This window comes from Notechis scutatus, chromosome Z, assembly GCF_049901735.1.
Source record: "Notechis scutatus isolate UNSWTSFEM ecotype Mainland chromosome Z, rNotScu1.2, whole genome shotgun sequence".
In the NCBI taxonomy this organism is placed as follows: domain Eukaryota; kingdom Metazoa; phylum Chordata; class Lepidosauria; order Squamata; family Elapidae; genus Notechis; species Notechis scutatus.
Window position 1 is genome coordinate 139736233 of NC_142025.1, and position 16270 is coordinate 139752502.

Sequence of the window (16270 nt, forward strand, 5' to 3'; positions counted from 1 at the left end):
TGGTAGTTATACAAAGTTTCTCATTGATTCTACAATGAATGGCACGGCAAACATTCTATACTGCCATTCTATGCCTTTTCTTGTCTTGCATCGGAGACCACCCGATAGGGGAAGGTTGATAATCCAGGCATCATATTTCTGCATCCAGACTAGCACTAATTTATTTTTTCTTGCCTCCTTGGAAACAGCACCTTGTTCTGAGAAATGATACATAATTCTTGCTCAATCTTAGATGAGTGTGACGCCAAAGACTGACCAGTCTAGCAAGGGACGAAAGGCCAGTAAGGTGTGGTTATTGGAGGGGACGGCAGAGAACGGATCAGGTGGGCAGACCTGTTGGATCACATTCTTCCAGGAAGCTGCCAGGAAGTGGCTGCCTTGTTAAAAATTTATTTTGCACGCTCATAGGTTTTCACTGAAGCAAAACTGGATGGTTACAGGCTGGAAACAACCTTCTTCCTTGGAGTTGAGGCAGGGGCCCTGTTTCGGTATGAGAACTGCCTCTATTTTCTGTTGCTTTGTCATGCTTTCTCTAACACAGGGTAAGTAAGTTGGCCCTTGGTGTGTTTGTGTATTGGAATATTCTTTATTGTCCAAGAATGATTGGGCATCCAAAGAATTTGTCTGTGATGCATAAACTCTCAGTATGTGTGTATAAGATCCTGTTTCTCTGAATTAAACAAGGAGGTTGCTGATTTACAGTGGATATCTCAGAAAAGGCCTTCTCATGAGAAGGGACTCGGACTACAACAGTGTAAATCCAATACTTGAATTTTATTCTTAGGACTAAGAAGATGGAGTGAGAGCTAGTGATCAGACAATCACTTCCACATCAGACAGTATTTCTTTATGAATACTTTGCATTTGCACATATATTATTAGGATGATCACAAACCAGCTCAGGAAAGTGGTCTAGCAGTTGAAAGACAAAGAAGGGATATTGGTGGCCTTTCTTTTCTCTTTTCCAGGGGTAGGTCCATGAATATTTTAAGGAAGGTTGACTTAACAGCATATAATTTTTTTTATCTTTTTGTATTTTTATTTGGCATGTGATTGAAATAAAAATAGGCAATGGAGGTGTCTCATTGTTTGCAAAATCTGTTCCACCAACGTATATAACCAAAGTTTCAGAGCAGCATGGGTTTCTTTGATGTGAAATAAGGTATATTTATGCATGCATGTTGAAAAAGGTAAGATTGAGGAGGAAAATTGATGATGGCAACATTCTTGGGTTCCAATTTGTAAGCTCTTGATCTAGAATTTTTATCTCCATAAATAGCCTGGCACAGCATGCCTGGTAATGGTTGCCAGTTGTCCTTTCAATGGTTGGCTTACCTTGCATACTGGAAATAAATGGTTTTAAAATGGGAACAGCCAACTCTTTTGTTTCTCTTTCACCCTGTCCATTTCATTGGAAAACTTATTTTGCGCTTGCAGGCAAGGACATCTAAATTTATGAACATATGTATGTAATAATTGCCTTTTTTGTTATAAAACTCATTGAAATCTTCTAATCTAGAAAGGTGAGGCTACCTTCAATTTCAATAAAGTTTCATATTGACCTTTCATTTCTCAATTAAGTCAAATGATCCAATGACTTTTATGAGATCCTCAGCTGTAATAGAATTGAATACCCTGGACTTTGACAATGAGAAATCAACGAGTATCTGTGATTAGTGCAGATTAGGGGTGCTTTCTTATTTTTTCACATCTGAAATGAGCATATCTACTTTTTGCAAAAAAAAGCTTCATGTGGAGTTTATTGGATCCTGACCATTTACTCAGATTAATTGCTTTTTAAAATATACTGCATTCTTTTATATCTTCTTGCTTCTCTATTTTAGCTACCAAGAAAAAAGCAACAGCTCTCATCATTCTTGCAAAAGCTATCAGCCATGGTTGTTGTATAAAACTTAAAATAAATCAAGGATATTACAAATTGTAGGAAAAGTAATTAATTTGTGGATGTGAGAGTTCCCATGACTGAATGTGCTATTATGTCAAGTTAAATACATGACCCATGGAAAGGTAGTATGTTAGTGAAAATGATTGTGCCTTAGTTTTTTCTCTAATACTGTACCTTAGTTAACAATTTTTTGAAATATAAGACATAGAAGTGAACATTATTATCCTCCAATTGCAAATTTTTCAGATATCATAATTTATTATGGAAACCATTTATTTATCCCTGAAAAAAAATGCCTTGGGTTGAGATTAAGTGTAGTTCATCCCTAATCTTGCAAAAACTAATGTCACATATATTAATGAGATTTACTTTTACACATCCCTGTATGGATTTATATTACTAATTGCATTAAAATCCATAGAATTGATGTTATGATGACTTGAATTAAGTTAATTCTAATTTTCATTTTTTCTTACATTTGGGTGTTTTTGCTTGAAAGCACCTTGTTTGCTATGTTTTCTTTTGTTGGTGGTTGTTGAATTGACAAAAAACCCTTTCTGGAGTTTGTGAATAAAATTTTTGGGTCACGGGGAAGGGAATGCAGATTATAAATAAAAGCGAAAGCAGAATCAAGAAGTTCAAATTCCACACCTGATCAAATTTACCAGACCTAGGTCCAGATCAAAATCATGTGTATACATATCTGCATGTATATAAGCATATCTTGATTTTAATGCATATGTGAACAAGTGGGTACACATTTTTTTTAAATAAAAGTTTTATTTAAGTTTTCACAAAACATATAAATACAAATAAAATATCTTTTTTTGAGAACAGCGTGACCCTGGGTTATCACTTATCCATACAGACATAAACTCAATACATATTTATCTTATACATTCTTATAACATATCTTATAACTATTTTTGCAATTTTTTCAATAGCTTTTCTCTTTCTTTACTTCCTATAGCCTTATTTTAAATTATCTTATTCCTTTCTTAATTCAATTACATATCTTTTTCTAATTTTTAAAATCTAAAAATTATTTATAATCAATGTTTTTATACTTTCGTCTGTCCTGTTTACAATTTCATATTATCTTTTCTCATAAAACAAATTTTCCCTGTAATTACTAGACTGGAGTGCAACACTTTTGTATCTTTTTTCAAATCTTGTTTAAAAATTTAAGTTACACCTTTACAGTTATAACATTCATTTTTTAACCTCTGTTTTATAACACATACCTATTTTTAATCGAATTCTGCTCGGTACATTCCCTTAAAAATACACACTAAATTCTTAAAAGAAAGAAGTATATATATCTCATGTATAACAATAGTAAATGGAATAATTATTCTATTCAAGTACAGCTCTGCCATTAATATTAATAACAATCTTTTACATTTCTATTTCTTTTAACAAACATTATCTAGTAATATCAGTTGTCTTTCACTTTAATCATCTATATTTCATATTTTACTTATTACTGTCTTTAAATAAAAAAACAAAACAATAGTTAACGGTAGTCAATAAAATTATTATTCTTATTCAAATTCATCTTGTCAACTGATAAAAATCTTCCATGTTTCTTTTCAGTTTTTTTTACTTTCTTTTTAAATCATTGAGAGCCTTATTCTCTTTACAAACAAATATTCCATTACACATCAATATAATTTATTTCTATCACTTTAATATCGAAACATATTTTCTAACCCTTTTCTATTTCTAATATAACAATGCTATCCCATGCATCCTTGCAGAATTCTCTCCTTAAGTTAAATTTTAACCATTGTCTCTGTGTCTTTTAAATAGGTTTATACCTTTAATTCTTGTATGCTTTTCCTGTACCTTTATATCTTGTTTCTGTCCTTTGTAGCTTCTTTTCCTTTCCCTCTTCCCTCTCTTCTTCTCCCTCCCCCTTTTATTCCCTTCTCTATCTGATTCTTCCTTCTGTGATCCTCCCTTCTGCTTCTTCCTGATATTATGATTGCTTTTCAAATTACTCTTTTTTTTGGTTGTTGCTTCAATGCTTAAGTTTTTAACTCCCTTCCCCCCCCCTTTCCCTTTTTTTAACCATGCTTAAAGTTGCTTGGCCATTAAAGATGGCTTCTTCTTTATCCCACCCTTCTTGTTCTGCCAGCATTTCTTGTTGTTTTTCATAGTTCAAAATCTCCATTTCTAAAAAATGAAATATGAAGCCAAAAGATCCTCTTTCCTCTTGTGCTTCTTCTTTTTGTTCTTAAAGTCTCATTTTTAACTCTTCAAGGACTGATGCCATTTTAAAAAAATTTAAACAACCCCCAATTGATTTTATTTTGTTTCATTAGGATTCACCACCCAAAATTCCAGGAATCATCCAATAATCCAAAACTGTTTCTTGCTTCTTTTCTGACTTTCTCTTTCCAGGGGCTTTGTTATCTTGTAACAAAGTTTCAGTTACAATGTATCTTTTGCAAGCTTTATTAAAATTCCACTATCAATTTTTTTTAAGTTCCAGGTGGTCTCCTCCATTTCCAGATTCTACCCTCTTGTTTCCTTTTTCCCTCCTCTGCTTTCTTTCTTTTTTAAAGAATTTTTTAAAATTACCCAAGAATCTTTATCCGTTTGACACTTTATTTTCAGCTAGAAATAGCCTATTAATGTCAAAGTGGATTAGTATCAATTTCTTATTTGAATCTCTTCTTAATGTTCCAAGTCAATTAAACCTGTCAATATGAGAGGAAAAAAAGCCAATTCTGTTTCCTTTCCCTTTCTCTTTTGCCGCTTAAGATCTTTTTTAGGAATAGTATTAGTCTTTAAAATTCAGGTTCCAGGTACTTTAAATAAATATTCTCCATTCAATCCAGTCAGTCAAAATTTCTCCTTTAAATTTCCTCCTGCACAATCTTGTCTGGTCGGATTCTTCTTTGAGGTGGCCATTTCTGACCACCGCTGCAACTGCCTTTGGGAAAGGGAGTAATGGCTAGACGGGGAGGAGTGATGTGGCTCTCCTCAACCCCACTGATGGCTCCCCCTTCTTCACCACCTCTATGGGGTGGCTTCAGCCCCGAATCTGGGCGGCTCGGGGTGCTCCAGTGGCGAGCATGGATCAAAACCTCGCATGATTCCAGATTTCAGTCCATCGCTGAAGAAGCTTGAACCGGAAGTTCACACATTTTTGAAGTAAGCAAGATGCTTCCCTGTACCCATTTTATACTGTTATTCCATGTACCAGCAAGGCTGGTTCTGAAATGCTGACTTAGTAGCTGCCAGCTCAAGCATGCTTTGTTTTCAGTGTATTTAAAAAGTGCTCAAGCCTATTCAATTTCAGATGAAGAGCTATTTGTAGAAGAAGAACCATACTGATTTGGAAGGAGGAAGATTCTGCTAATCTTTCCTGTTATTCTGGAGAATTATAGAAACTATAGAAATGCTCCAGGCTAGAAATGTAAGTTAGAAAGGTTGAGGAGGAAGAACAGGTAATCTAAAAGGATTAATTATATATTTACAAGGCAAATTTTCCATCAACAGCACAGACAGGTTTTTCAGAACTCTACAAATGCGAACAGAATTAATGAAGAGCAGAGGAGCATCTGCAAAGAAAAACAACAAACAATCCCACAATCCTTCTTCAAAGGATTGATGAACTATTTCTTGTTAATGGATAAGCTGCTGTCCAATCTGTCTCCTTCATTCTAGCCTAGATTAAAAGAAGTGGAACTTTCTGGGCCCCAAGACAAATCTCCCAGATAAGGTACCCAATTGTGAAAGAATTTATGTCTAGATGTCCTTGAGTTAAGTGGAACAACTGAGGAAGGTCAGAAGAAAAGAAAGAATTTAACGTGGCAACTTCTTTTCTGGTGTCATCATTGTAACAGCAGGTTTAGTCCTTCAGAAAATTGTTGCTGTTGGACTATTAGACGTGGGAGATTTCTCTTTCCCTCCCATTTAAGATATGGCCTGTAGTATATACAATATATCCCTTCATTTTAGTAGCAGTTTCCTCTTCTGAATCATTTTTTGACATGGAAGTGATTTAGTATGCTTGGTTGACAGCCTGATTGAGGATACAATCAAGGCTGGGTTCTGCTCAGCTCTGATTGGTCACCTTTACTATTTCAAGAATTTCTCCTACACTCTGGTGTCTTTGTTTTGCTTTATTTCTAGGAAAGACTTCACACCTGCCTTCATTTGCCAGATATTATTCATGCTTGTTAGATACATGAGTTTAGTTCTCCTTTAAGAGAGGGTAATATCTGCATGAAAAAAGGTACTCTTAAAAGTGGTACTTTTGTGCTGTGTTTGATCTAAACCAGGAAGGAGAACCAGGATCTGTCAAAGAAGTTTCCTAACAGTGAGAACTATTAACCAGTGGAATGGCTTGCCTTCAGAAGTTGTGGGTGCTCTATCACTGGAGACTTTTAAGAAGAGATTGGACAGCCATTTGTTCTGGAATGGTATAGGATCATGATGGCGAACCTATGGCATGCGTGCCACAGGTGGCATGCAGAGCCCTCTCTGTGGGCACACAAGCCGTTGCCCCAGCTCAGTTCCACTGTGCATGTGCCTCCTGCAGGCCAGCTGATTTTTGGATCTTTGTGCGCATATGCGGGGTGCATGTGGGAGATGTGCAGTGAGGCTCCCTTGCACTCCCTGTTTTGGGCTGAGTAGGCATCTCTGTAGCCTCCTGGGAACAAAAACTGGGGCGGGGCATGCCGCACCCCCTTCGTGGTACTTTCGGTACTCAATGACAAAAAGGTTAGCCATCACTGGTATAGGATCTCCTGTGTGAGCAAGGGGCTGGACTAGAAGACCTCCAATTCCCTTTCAAATCTGTTATTATGTTATTTTTAACTGCATGTTACTGGTTTGGTCAACTATATGTGCAATTGCAGGTTTTTCATTATTTCTGCACATAAGATTGTTTTGTCTGGTTGAATAGGCAGCGCTATTTTCCTATTCCAACAGCTACTGTACTTCAGGGTGTGTCTACCACACCACTTGCTGCCAACGCTGCTGTTCTCTTTCAGAACAAGCTGAGGACAAAGCTCGGTTTTTAATATTTCTCTTCCTGCTTCACCCTGTGCCCCACCTCCATGTTTGTGGCTGTCAGCCAGGCTACAGGGGACTTTGGGACAATAGCAGCAGCACTTAGACTTATATACTTTATAGACTTTATAGCTCTCTCTACATGGTTTATGGTTTACAGAGTCAGCATGTTGACCCCAACAATCTGGGTCCTCATTTTACTGATTTTGGATGGAAGGCTGAGTCAACCTTGAGCCAGTCAGGATTGAACTCCTGCCAGTAGAATGCAGAGTTATCCTGCAATACTGCATACTAACCACTGGCCATCACTGCTCTTTCTAGAAAAGCACTATATCTTTATCCAGGGATAAGGTGATTGTCTGATACTTGGTTCAGATTACTAATGTCCCTGTGAAGGTTAATTGTGCAATTTGTGCTAAAAGGAATAGCTAAAATGCTGTCCTGTGTATCCACCCTTCTTTATTCTGATCTCACTATAAATCAGGGAGAACAATTAGGGTTTTCCCCACTCTCCTCCTGATGATCAAATGGAACGAAAACAAAATTTGATGAAGCTGTCAATAGAAAATATAGGGCTTGGCAATTAGGACCAGGAAACTTCCCACCTCCCAGGACATTTCTGGTTGTACAAGTAATCCTTGATTAATAATGGCAATTGGGACCAGACTTTCCATCACATACATAAGGTTGTAAAACTCAACGTGACATGACAATATCACTTAATGAAGGAAATTTGGGGATTTCTGACTGCTGCCCTAAGTGACTGCCATAATGTCATTAAGCATGATGTCACATGGTCATAATTTCTGACTTCCTGCTGGTTTCCCCATTGACCTTGCTTGCCAGAAACTGGGAAGGTCACAAATAGTAATCACATGATTGTGGGATGGTGCGACCATTGTAAATATGAGTTGGTTGCTGAGTATCTTGACTATAATCAGAGAGATACTGCAACACTTGGAATGTGAATGATCATGTGTCCTCATTCAGTGCTATCCTTTCTGTGAGAAGAGCAGGCAACACTGGCCTCCATAGACCTCTTTCCTATCACTAATTCTGCCTTTTTTTTTTTAAGAAAAAAATTCTTCTGGAAAGAACATTGTTCTATAAATGTATGAGACTACTCTGAACTATATATAACATATATTTTTCTAGCCAGCTGTAATATATATTGCAAATATTCCAACTACTAAAGTTGCCAACTCATTTTGGGTTGTTGTTTTGTTCTTAATTTTCAGGATACAGATTCAACAAAACCCAGTAAGCATCAATGATAACAAGCTGAATGCATGATCCCTCATCCTTTTTTTGACGTCAGTTCTCAGGCAGATGGGTATTAACTGTTGACATCTAAAAGTTACATTGTACAATATTTTTTTCATAACAGTTTTGATTTTCTTCCTGGTTCTTTTACCTAATTGACTGGTTTTCCAGCTTAACAAATGTTTTTATTTTCCTTCTTTGTACAGGTGCTCTGAAAAATGAAATTCAAAACAGTGAGTATTGACTTAACCTAAATAGCTGTTTGCTGTTCACCTTGCAACAAACATGCACTTTTTTGATTGTAACTGCTATGAAAATAACATGCTTTCTCTGTGATATGATTGCTTCTGTTGCTATAATTAAAAGTTTTGGGAAGATCAAATTGAACTAATCAGTTCAATTTTGTAGATAACTATTGGCATAGCCAAGCCTTTCTTATGAAGCCTATTAGCTTTTGGGGTGAAGGTGGATGAATTCAGAGAAACCATTCAAAAATGTTGAAAGAGATCATGGAAAGCTAATTGTAAGTTATTGGTTTGTTTGGTTTTCTGTGTATTATTTTTATAATCTGCAGTCCAAGCTCAGAGACAGCAGTTAGCTAATCTTAAAAAAGCAAAGCAGGTCCTGACTTTCTTTGAACTTGGTTTGGGGAGGTGTAGGATGGACAGCGAAGAAAGGCAAAACTTATCCTAGAAGAAGAAAATTAGTCTACTTTGTTCCAATGCTAAGAAAATGACATGGATGTGTGATCCAAGTCAAGGAAGATTTTATCTATTCTGTTTTTCACTTTACTTAAGGTTGTCGTGCTATACATTTCAGCCCCACTAAATAGACTATGCCAAAAAATCTACTCCACAGGAACAGAAGAACTAATTTTACTGAGATTGGTTAATATAACATAATCTTGCAACCCTGGTTTTGCAGTGTCTCCCTTTTTATATCCCAGTGAATCACAGAGGTGTTTGCATACCGACTTTCTAATACTATCTTTTTTCCCCAAGGATTAAAAAAAATCTTTCAGCCTCCTTTGCCTAGGTAATGGTCCTGCATATTTTTATCAAGATCACCTCCCTCTCTTTCTCATATCTGCAACTCTGAGACTTAAACAATAAAGGAACAAACTAGATGCAAAGCTAAGAATGGCATGAAACAGGAAAAGGCATAGCTAAACACAGAGCATTAAATGCACAGAAGTATAGATTTTCTGGACTTCTGAAAGCAAATGAAGGAGGATCTAAGCCTGTGTGTTGATCTCTCAACTTGCCAATGACAAAGTCAGTGCCAATGAAAGTAGGGTTAAGGTGGTCACTAATATCAAGTATGGGCAACCAACAGCTGGTTGGTCTGTGTGTGGCCCTCAGTCCCCCTTTTGGCCCCCCATAAGGCCCTTAAATATTGCTACTGAAATTTGGTGGTAAAATCTTACAGCATATTATGTTGGAATTGAAATAACATTTAATACTTAACAAACTGGTTGAAACTTTAGCTAGATCACCAGGACACCTTCTCAGATCCTTAGAGGCCAATCTGTTTAGATGGGAGCCATTTCCTTAATACATAGAAAATGAGTTAAAGTTTAAATCCTGTTTGGAACCCTTTGAAAATGTAGAGCCTTTGTTTTGTCACTGTTTCTATATGTTTACCTTTAATATTAGACATCTTTATTATGTATATCTAGGACCATTCTGGAAGAGGCAGCATGTAGCTACATTATATAAATTAATTAAATAAAGTTAAATAAAAATGAAATAAAATATACTGCTTGCCTGCCCTGGCACCAAAAATGGCAAAAAAAAGAAAGAAATACTTCTATTTTTTAAAATTGGAATTGGGAAAAAAACCCATACAACGTGATTGCCTTTTGACCCACTACTTTTAATTTTCTAAAGCTTTCCCTTAGCATACCATAAACATATTTTGCTAGGAAGCAAAGCCTGTTGGCCTGATTAGGAGCTTCTAGATGTCAGACTGATAAAACTTGAAGCAAGTCCAGCAGGTTTTCTCATTTTATTTTCTGCTTCTAATACTACTGTTGACTACTGCTACTGTAGGGTAGAAGTGAGAAACATTTTGTAACTGACACTGACTCGAAGGCACACAAAAGAAGTGACAGTTAAATTTTACATCTATTTAATTTTTGGGGTCCCAAAAAACTGCAAGGAATGAAGCCATCGATATCATCAAGGCAATTCATTAAACCTGTTTTGGGTAGATGGGTGTAAAGACTAAATAATCCAACATTTTTTGCTCTTATACTCATCAACCTAACCTTTTCTTTAAAAATATGGAAGAGATATTTTAATCCGCTGTAGGACATTTTATTCCTTAACATATTTCAACCCCCGCCCTCCATATACCCCTAAAATGACTAAGAGTTTTGAGCCTTCCCTTTTATTTGCATATTGTTCCCATTACTACTTTATGTACAGTATAATTGGGACTGGAATGTGGAAATACAGCCTTGCCCCTGCCTGTGTATTAGTGATGTGGAGCAGGTATTAGTGACATGGAATTTGTGATAGTGCAGAGCATAGTGGTGACACGTGACATCAACAGATGGGTACAGCCAGGGTTTTTTCTTTTCTTTTTTGCTGTCTTCCGTGTTTAGAATTTTCAAACAGCAAAGTGGGTATGATATTTTAAATGGGACTCAAATGCTCCTATCTTGGTGGAAGGTTCAAAATTTAAAAAGTTGTCCCTTGCTGTTCAATTTCAATGCAGATATTTGAGAAATTTGGGGGCTACAACACATGCACACACATTTATGAATTCTGTGTTTAGCCCTAAGAGCTTTCCACCCCTATTAATCTGGCACCTTACTTACAAATTGATTAACAGAGGACACTCACAGGGGCGACAGCAATGACTGCATGATTGGAGTTCTGTTCTTTATTTTTATACTGTATATGTCATACATGCAGCCCATGTAGAAAAAGACCCAGAGCTTTAGTAATGTGGCTGTAGTCACTATCTGGTCTTTTTTGACTTCTCATGATTAACAAACAAATAATCAAACTGAAACATTTGGCAGATTTGTAATTGGTTATATAAGCTTTACAGACAAAGTCACAGCCTTCGGTTTAAGATTAAAAAACAGGTTGTTTATCTGGGTGTTGTTGTTGTTTTTTGGTTCATTTTAATCTCAGATTTACTTAATCAGAGAATTACATGCCAGTTTCTTTTGCTTCCTCCATTTTTTCTAGGAGATGACAAAAATGGTATTCAAACAGGTAAGTGACAGTCAAACGGGCAACAAGGGGGGGGGGGGGACTTCCTGAATCATACTTGTGTTTCCTATAACTGAATACTATCAAAGACAAGGAACATTCAGCAGCTCCACGAGGAAGACATTGTAGGAATGATTTCATTGGAAACAATTTAACATAAAACCTTTCCTAAATTGGCATATCTGGGCCCTCTCAGGTTTAAGATCTGTGGTTGCTTCCCTTCTTCACACTCCTGGTTTTTGGCAAGTATAAATTGCAGTTTCATGTTAGGAAAGACTTGTGCTCTTTTCTGCCAGACAAAAGAACAAATGTCTGCCGTATCTTCTTCATTAAAGGCCCACCTTTTGTTTCAAGAGTTGGTAAATTGTGTTTTCTCCAGCCATGTAGTCATGTGTTAATCTTTAACATTTTGCAGCTTCTAAAGCTGAGAGAGAAGGAGGAGCAAATAATGTGATTACATCATAGGGGGATTAGGGCCGGAAAAAAATGAACACTTTTTTGTTGTCAGGAATTGTCAAGTGGTAACAACGAAACCTACACGTGCAGAGTTCAAACTAACACCTTTATTATGTTCAGCCTATAATACAGGAATCTCCTCAGTCTGGCAGCCTATTCTTGGGAATAAATAGATAAGGCTCCAAACAATGTAAGTTAATTCATTGCAATAACTCAAGCCAATTTTATAAATTCCAATTTCCTTCTTACTCTCTCTGGTCACCGCCTCTACACACTTTCCTCCAAAATAGTCCTTTTATTTCTTAATACCAGGGTACCTTAAAGTCCATGTATTTTGCCTGGTTCACACTCCGCTCGCTGCTTCACCATTCAAGCACAGTCTTAGTTCCCAGACTGCCACAGTCTTAGTTCCTTGTTTTTGTGGTGGCCATTTTAGACCATCACTGCAACTTGCCTTTGGAAGGGAGGGGAGTTGCAACTCCGCTCAACCCACTAAGCAATTCCCCCTTTCTTTACCACCCCTCCAGGGTGGTTCCAGTCCCAGTTGGGACCCTCCAACAAGTGAGCTCAGAGCAAAACTGCGCACAACTGCGGATTCTGCTCTGACTCTGATGATGAGCAACCAGAAGTTCCAGAATATAAATTTTTAACAAAACATCTCATTAAGAATGGAATAAATTTTAGATGGCTGATACCAGAGGGAATATTGGTGACCTGGATAGAAGAAAGACATAGATTGGACTCCATAGAAAAAGCAGACTAATTTTATGATTTATTTATTTTGGACCATAAGAGGTAATGAGAGTAAGAGAGGAAAAAGAGGATAGACAATAAGAGGAAGCCGTAGGAGAGAGAGATTCACAAAAAAGGATGAAAGACAGTCAGAGGAAATAGCAAAAAGAGAAGGAGCAAAGGCAAAAGAACAGAGAGAGACAAGAGTGACTTGAACAACAAAAACCTATCTTTAAGTAAAACCATGGAAGAAAAATAAAATTACTGTCAATTAATATAACTGGACTGAATTCTGCTATAAAAAGGGAAAGAATCTTTAGAAAAATTAAAGTTGGATATAATTTGCCTGAAAGAGCAAAAAAACAACACAATAAATTATTGAATACCGCAAAATTGGGAAACTATACACCTCCCTATCACAACTTAAGAAGAGAGGAGTAGCTCTTTATATAAAAGAAACAATAAATGCTAAGCAAATATTTATGGGTGAAGAAGGGAGGATTTTGATGGTAGGGATAACAATGAATTACAAACAAATACTCCTGGTAGCAATTTAATGCACCAAATAGTAAATAGGACTTTTATAGTAAACTTCATAAGAAAATAATAGAATTGGAGTACAAAAAATATGTGTAGTAGGAGACTTTAATGCAATTGTAGATGTAGAATTAGATTATAAAACCAGGAAAGTGAATAAAAAAGCTAGGAAAACACTTCCAAAGGCTTTATTTAAAAGGGCGGAAGAACTAGGTATCCAAGATATGTGGTGAGAGATACATCCTAAGGAAAATCAATACTCATTCTATTCAAATAGGCATATGTGTTGGTCAAGAATAGATATGATATGGATGTCAGCTGAATTAAAATCTAATGTACAAGAACTGAATATAGAAACAAGTAATTGGGCAGACCATAAGTCAATAAAAGTCAAGTGGAAAGGACAAAAAGAAAATTAAGATGGATATTGAACCAATTTATATTAAAAGACAAGGAATTTATTCAATTAATGGAAAAAGGACTAGACTTTTTATCTAAAGAGAATAGAAAAGTAGAGACCTCGTTACAAAATGTATGGGATATAGCTAAGGCATATATTAGAAGTTTAGTCATAACTTATATAGGAAAGAAGAATAATATAAAGAAATAAAACCAAAAGATATTAGAAGAATACAAGAGGCTAGAGATAGAACTACAAAAAGAAACATAAAACAAAACAGAATCTAAATAGTCATGTGGAATTAATAAAACACAAGTTGAATATAATAGATAAAGAAGAATTAGCACAAATTATTGAACACTGAGCTAAAATACCTGAAACAGTGAAAGCCATATTAGATGAACATATAACAATGATGGAATTAACAGAAGCAATTAAGAGACCAAAGAATGATAAAACACTGAGCCCAGATGGTCTACCAGCAGAACTTTACAAAGACTTACAAAATATTCTAAGTATGCCAATGTTGGAAGTGTTCAATGAAGTATTGTTAGAAGTGAAAGTACCAAATTCATGGATGGAAGCATATATCTCCTCACACCAAAAGAAGATTCAGACTTACAACAGATTATATATATATATATATATATATATATATATATATATATATATATATATATATATATATATATATATATATATATATATATATATATATATACGTGTGTGTGTGTGTGTGTGTGTATGTGTGTGTATATATATATATATATATATATATATATATATATATATATATATATATATATATATATATGGATCTTTGGTTATTCGGGTTTTCTCCCACGTAAAATTGGAAGTATCTAGGCGACGTTTCGATGAAGTCTCATTCATCATCTTCAGGCTTGTGTCTTCGGCATTGTGCTTCTCAGAGTAATGTGAGCTTGCAGCTGCTTCTTCCTTTTAACTAAACTGATTTAGTTTCCATTCTGGAAGACCCACAAGAAACAGGGCCTAAACTAATAAAAAAAAATTAGAGGAATATGGCGAAGTGGTAGGATTGAAAATAAACAAAGAGAAAACTGATATTAGTTTTAAATCTCACAGATATGCAGAAAAAAGAGTTAATGAAGAGAATGGATATTCAGATTGCTAAGAAAGTAAAATACTTAGGGATCTATTTGACAACAAGAGGAAACAAGGAAGATAATTATTATAAACTAATGCAACAAATTAAAGCGGATTTGGAGAAATGGAAAAACCTGCAATTATCATTGATAGGAAGGATAGCCACAATAAAATTGAATATATTACCGAGACTATTATATCTATTTCAAACAATTCCGATAAAATTGAAAAAAATATTTTGAGGAATTCAATAAAGTAATATTAAAATATATTTGACAAGGGAAAAAAGCAAGAATAAGCCTAAAAATGCTGCAGGATTCGAGAAACAGAGAAGGCTTTGGGCTATTGAATTGGGAATTGTATTATTAGGCTAAGGTGAGTGAAAGAATGGATTGTATTGAGGAACAAAAGACTGTTGACCTTGGAGGGACATGATTTGCAATTGGCTGGCATGCCTTCTTGTGGTATGGGAAAAATAAAATACATAGTTACTTTCAAAGACATTATATTAGGAATGCATTATTAGTGTGGGAGAAAGTCAGAGAACTTGAGGATACCAGTTTGGCTTTCAGTAATGGAAGCACTGATTCACCCAAATGTGATCAACATGGAAAATATTATTAGATACAAAAATGTTTTGAATGAAAAGGGGGAACTCAAAACTAAGCAAGAATTGAGCGATCAAGGGATTGATATGACACAGTACTCAAGGTGCAGATACATTCTAGATATGAGAAAGATGTTAAACTATATGTGTTTTTATAAAGAACTAACAGAACTAGACAAGATAGTAACAGGAGTAGAAGAAAAATTGATAAAGAAAACATACAGCTACCTATTAGGCATTAAATTGGAAGATGAACAAGTGAAGACAATAATAATATGGGCAAAAATTTTTGGTTAGACAATTGAGTTAGAGATAACCAAATTTGTCTTGCATACCAAACAATAAAGCAAGAAAGGACAACTTTTCTGCAGCTGGGTTAGGTGCCACTTATTTACAATTTGAGGGGAGATGATGATGATGATTACACCATAGGAAGTCCTCAACTTACAACCATAATTGAGTCCAGAATTATGGTTGTAAGTCATTGCAGTTATAAATCAAGGCATCATAATACTGGTTCTGATTTTTCAGCATTTGTTTGCATAATTTTAAAAATATTCATAATTTTAAATATTAATATTAATAATATTTAATATTAAAATTGAACAGTGTGTCATCCTGGTACAAATATCTTTATAAAATAATAATCAAAAATTACAGCTTTATTCATTACATTGATATTAATTCTACAATATTAAAATAATATCCAACTTACTAATTATAATATTTGCTTATCTCTCTTAGCATATCTTCTTTATTTCACTAATCTTTTGTTTCCCTGTTTCTAACTTCCATTTTTTTATTTAACGATTGATAAAATAAATCCCATATCATATAATATTCAGTTTGCTCTTTCTCATTAATTGCAAGCATTAATCTGTTCATTTCTGCACATTCTAATATTTTCCTGATCACATCTGTGGGTATCTCTTCAGTTTTCCAGTTTTGTGCATATACAATTCTAGTTACAGTTAATATATGAATAATTA

At 35.2% G+C, this 16270-nt stretch overlaps 1 protein-coding gene across 6 annotated transcripts in view; it reads left to right on the forward strand.

Moving 5' to 3' along the window:
• Positions 1-338: 338 nt before the first annotated feature.
• LOC113418599 (serine protease 27-like) overlaps positions 339-16270 on the forward strand; it is a 28955-nt gene continuing 13023 nt past the window's right edge. For 2 of the 6 annotated variants that reach the window (XR_015746102.1, XM_087948196.1), the window contains exons 1-4: positions 339-542; positions 8404-8430; positions 11401-11427; positions 11721-11783. Coding sequence is in view for 4 of the 6 variants with exons in the window: in XM_087948196.1 (XP_087804322.1) it covers positions 431-542; positions 8404-8430; positions 11401-11427; positions 11721-11783 (229 nt within the window). In the remaining 2 variants the exon portion in view is untranslated. Of the gene's footprint in view, positions 543-8172; positions 8268-8403; positions 8431-11400; positions 11428-11720; positions 11784-16270 lie in introns of all 6 variants that reach the window. The other 4 variants (XM_087948197.1, XM_087948198.1, XM_026677581.2 and 1 more) reach the window with 4 other exon arrangements.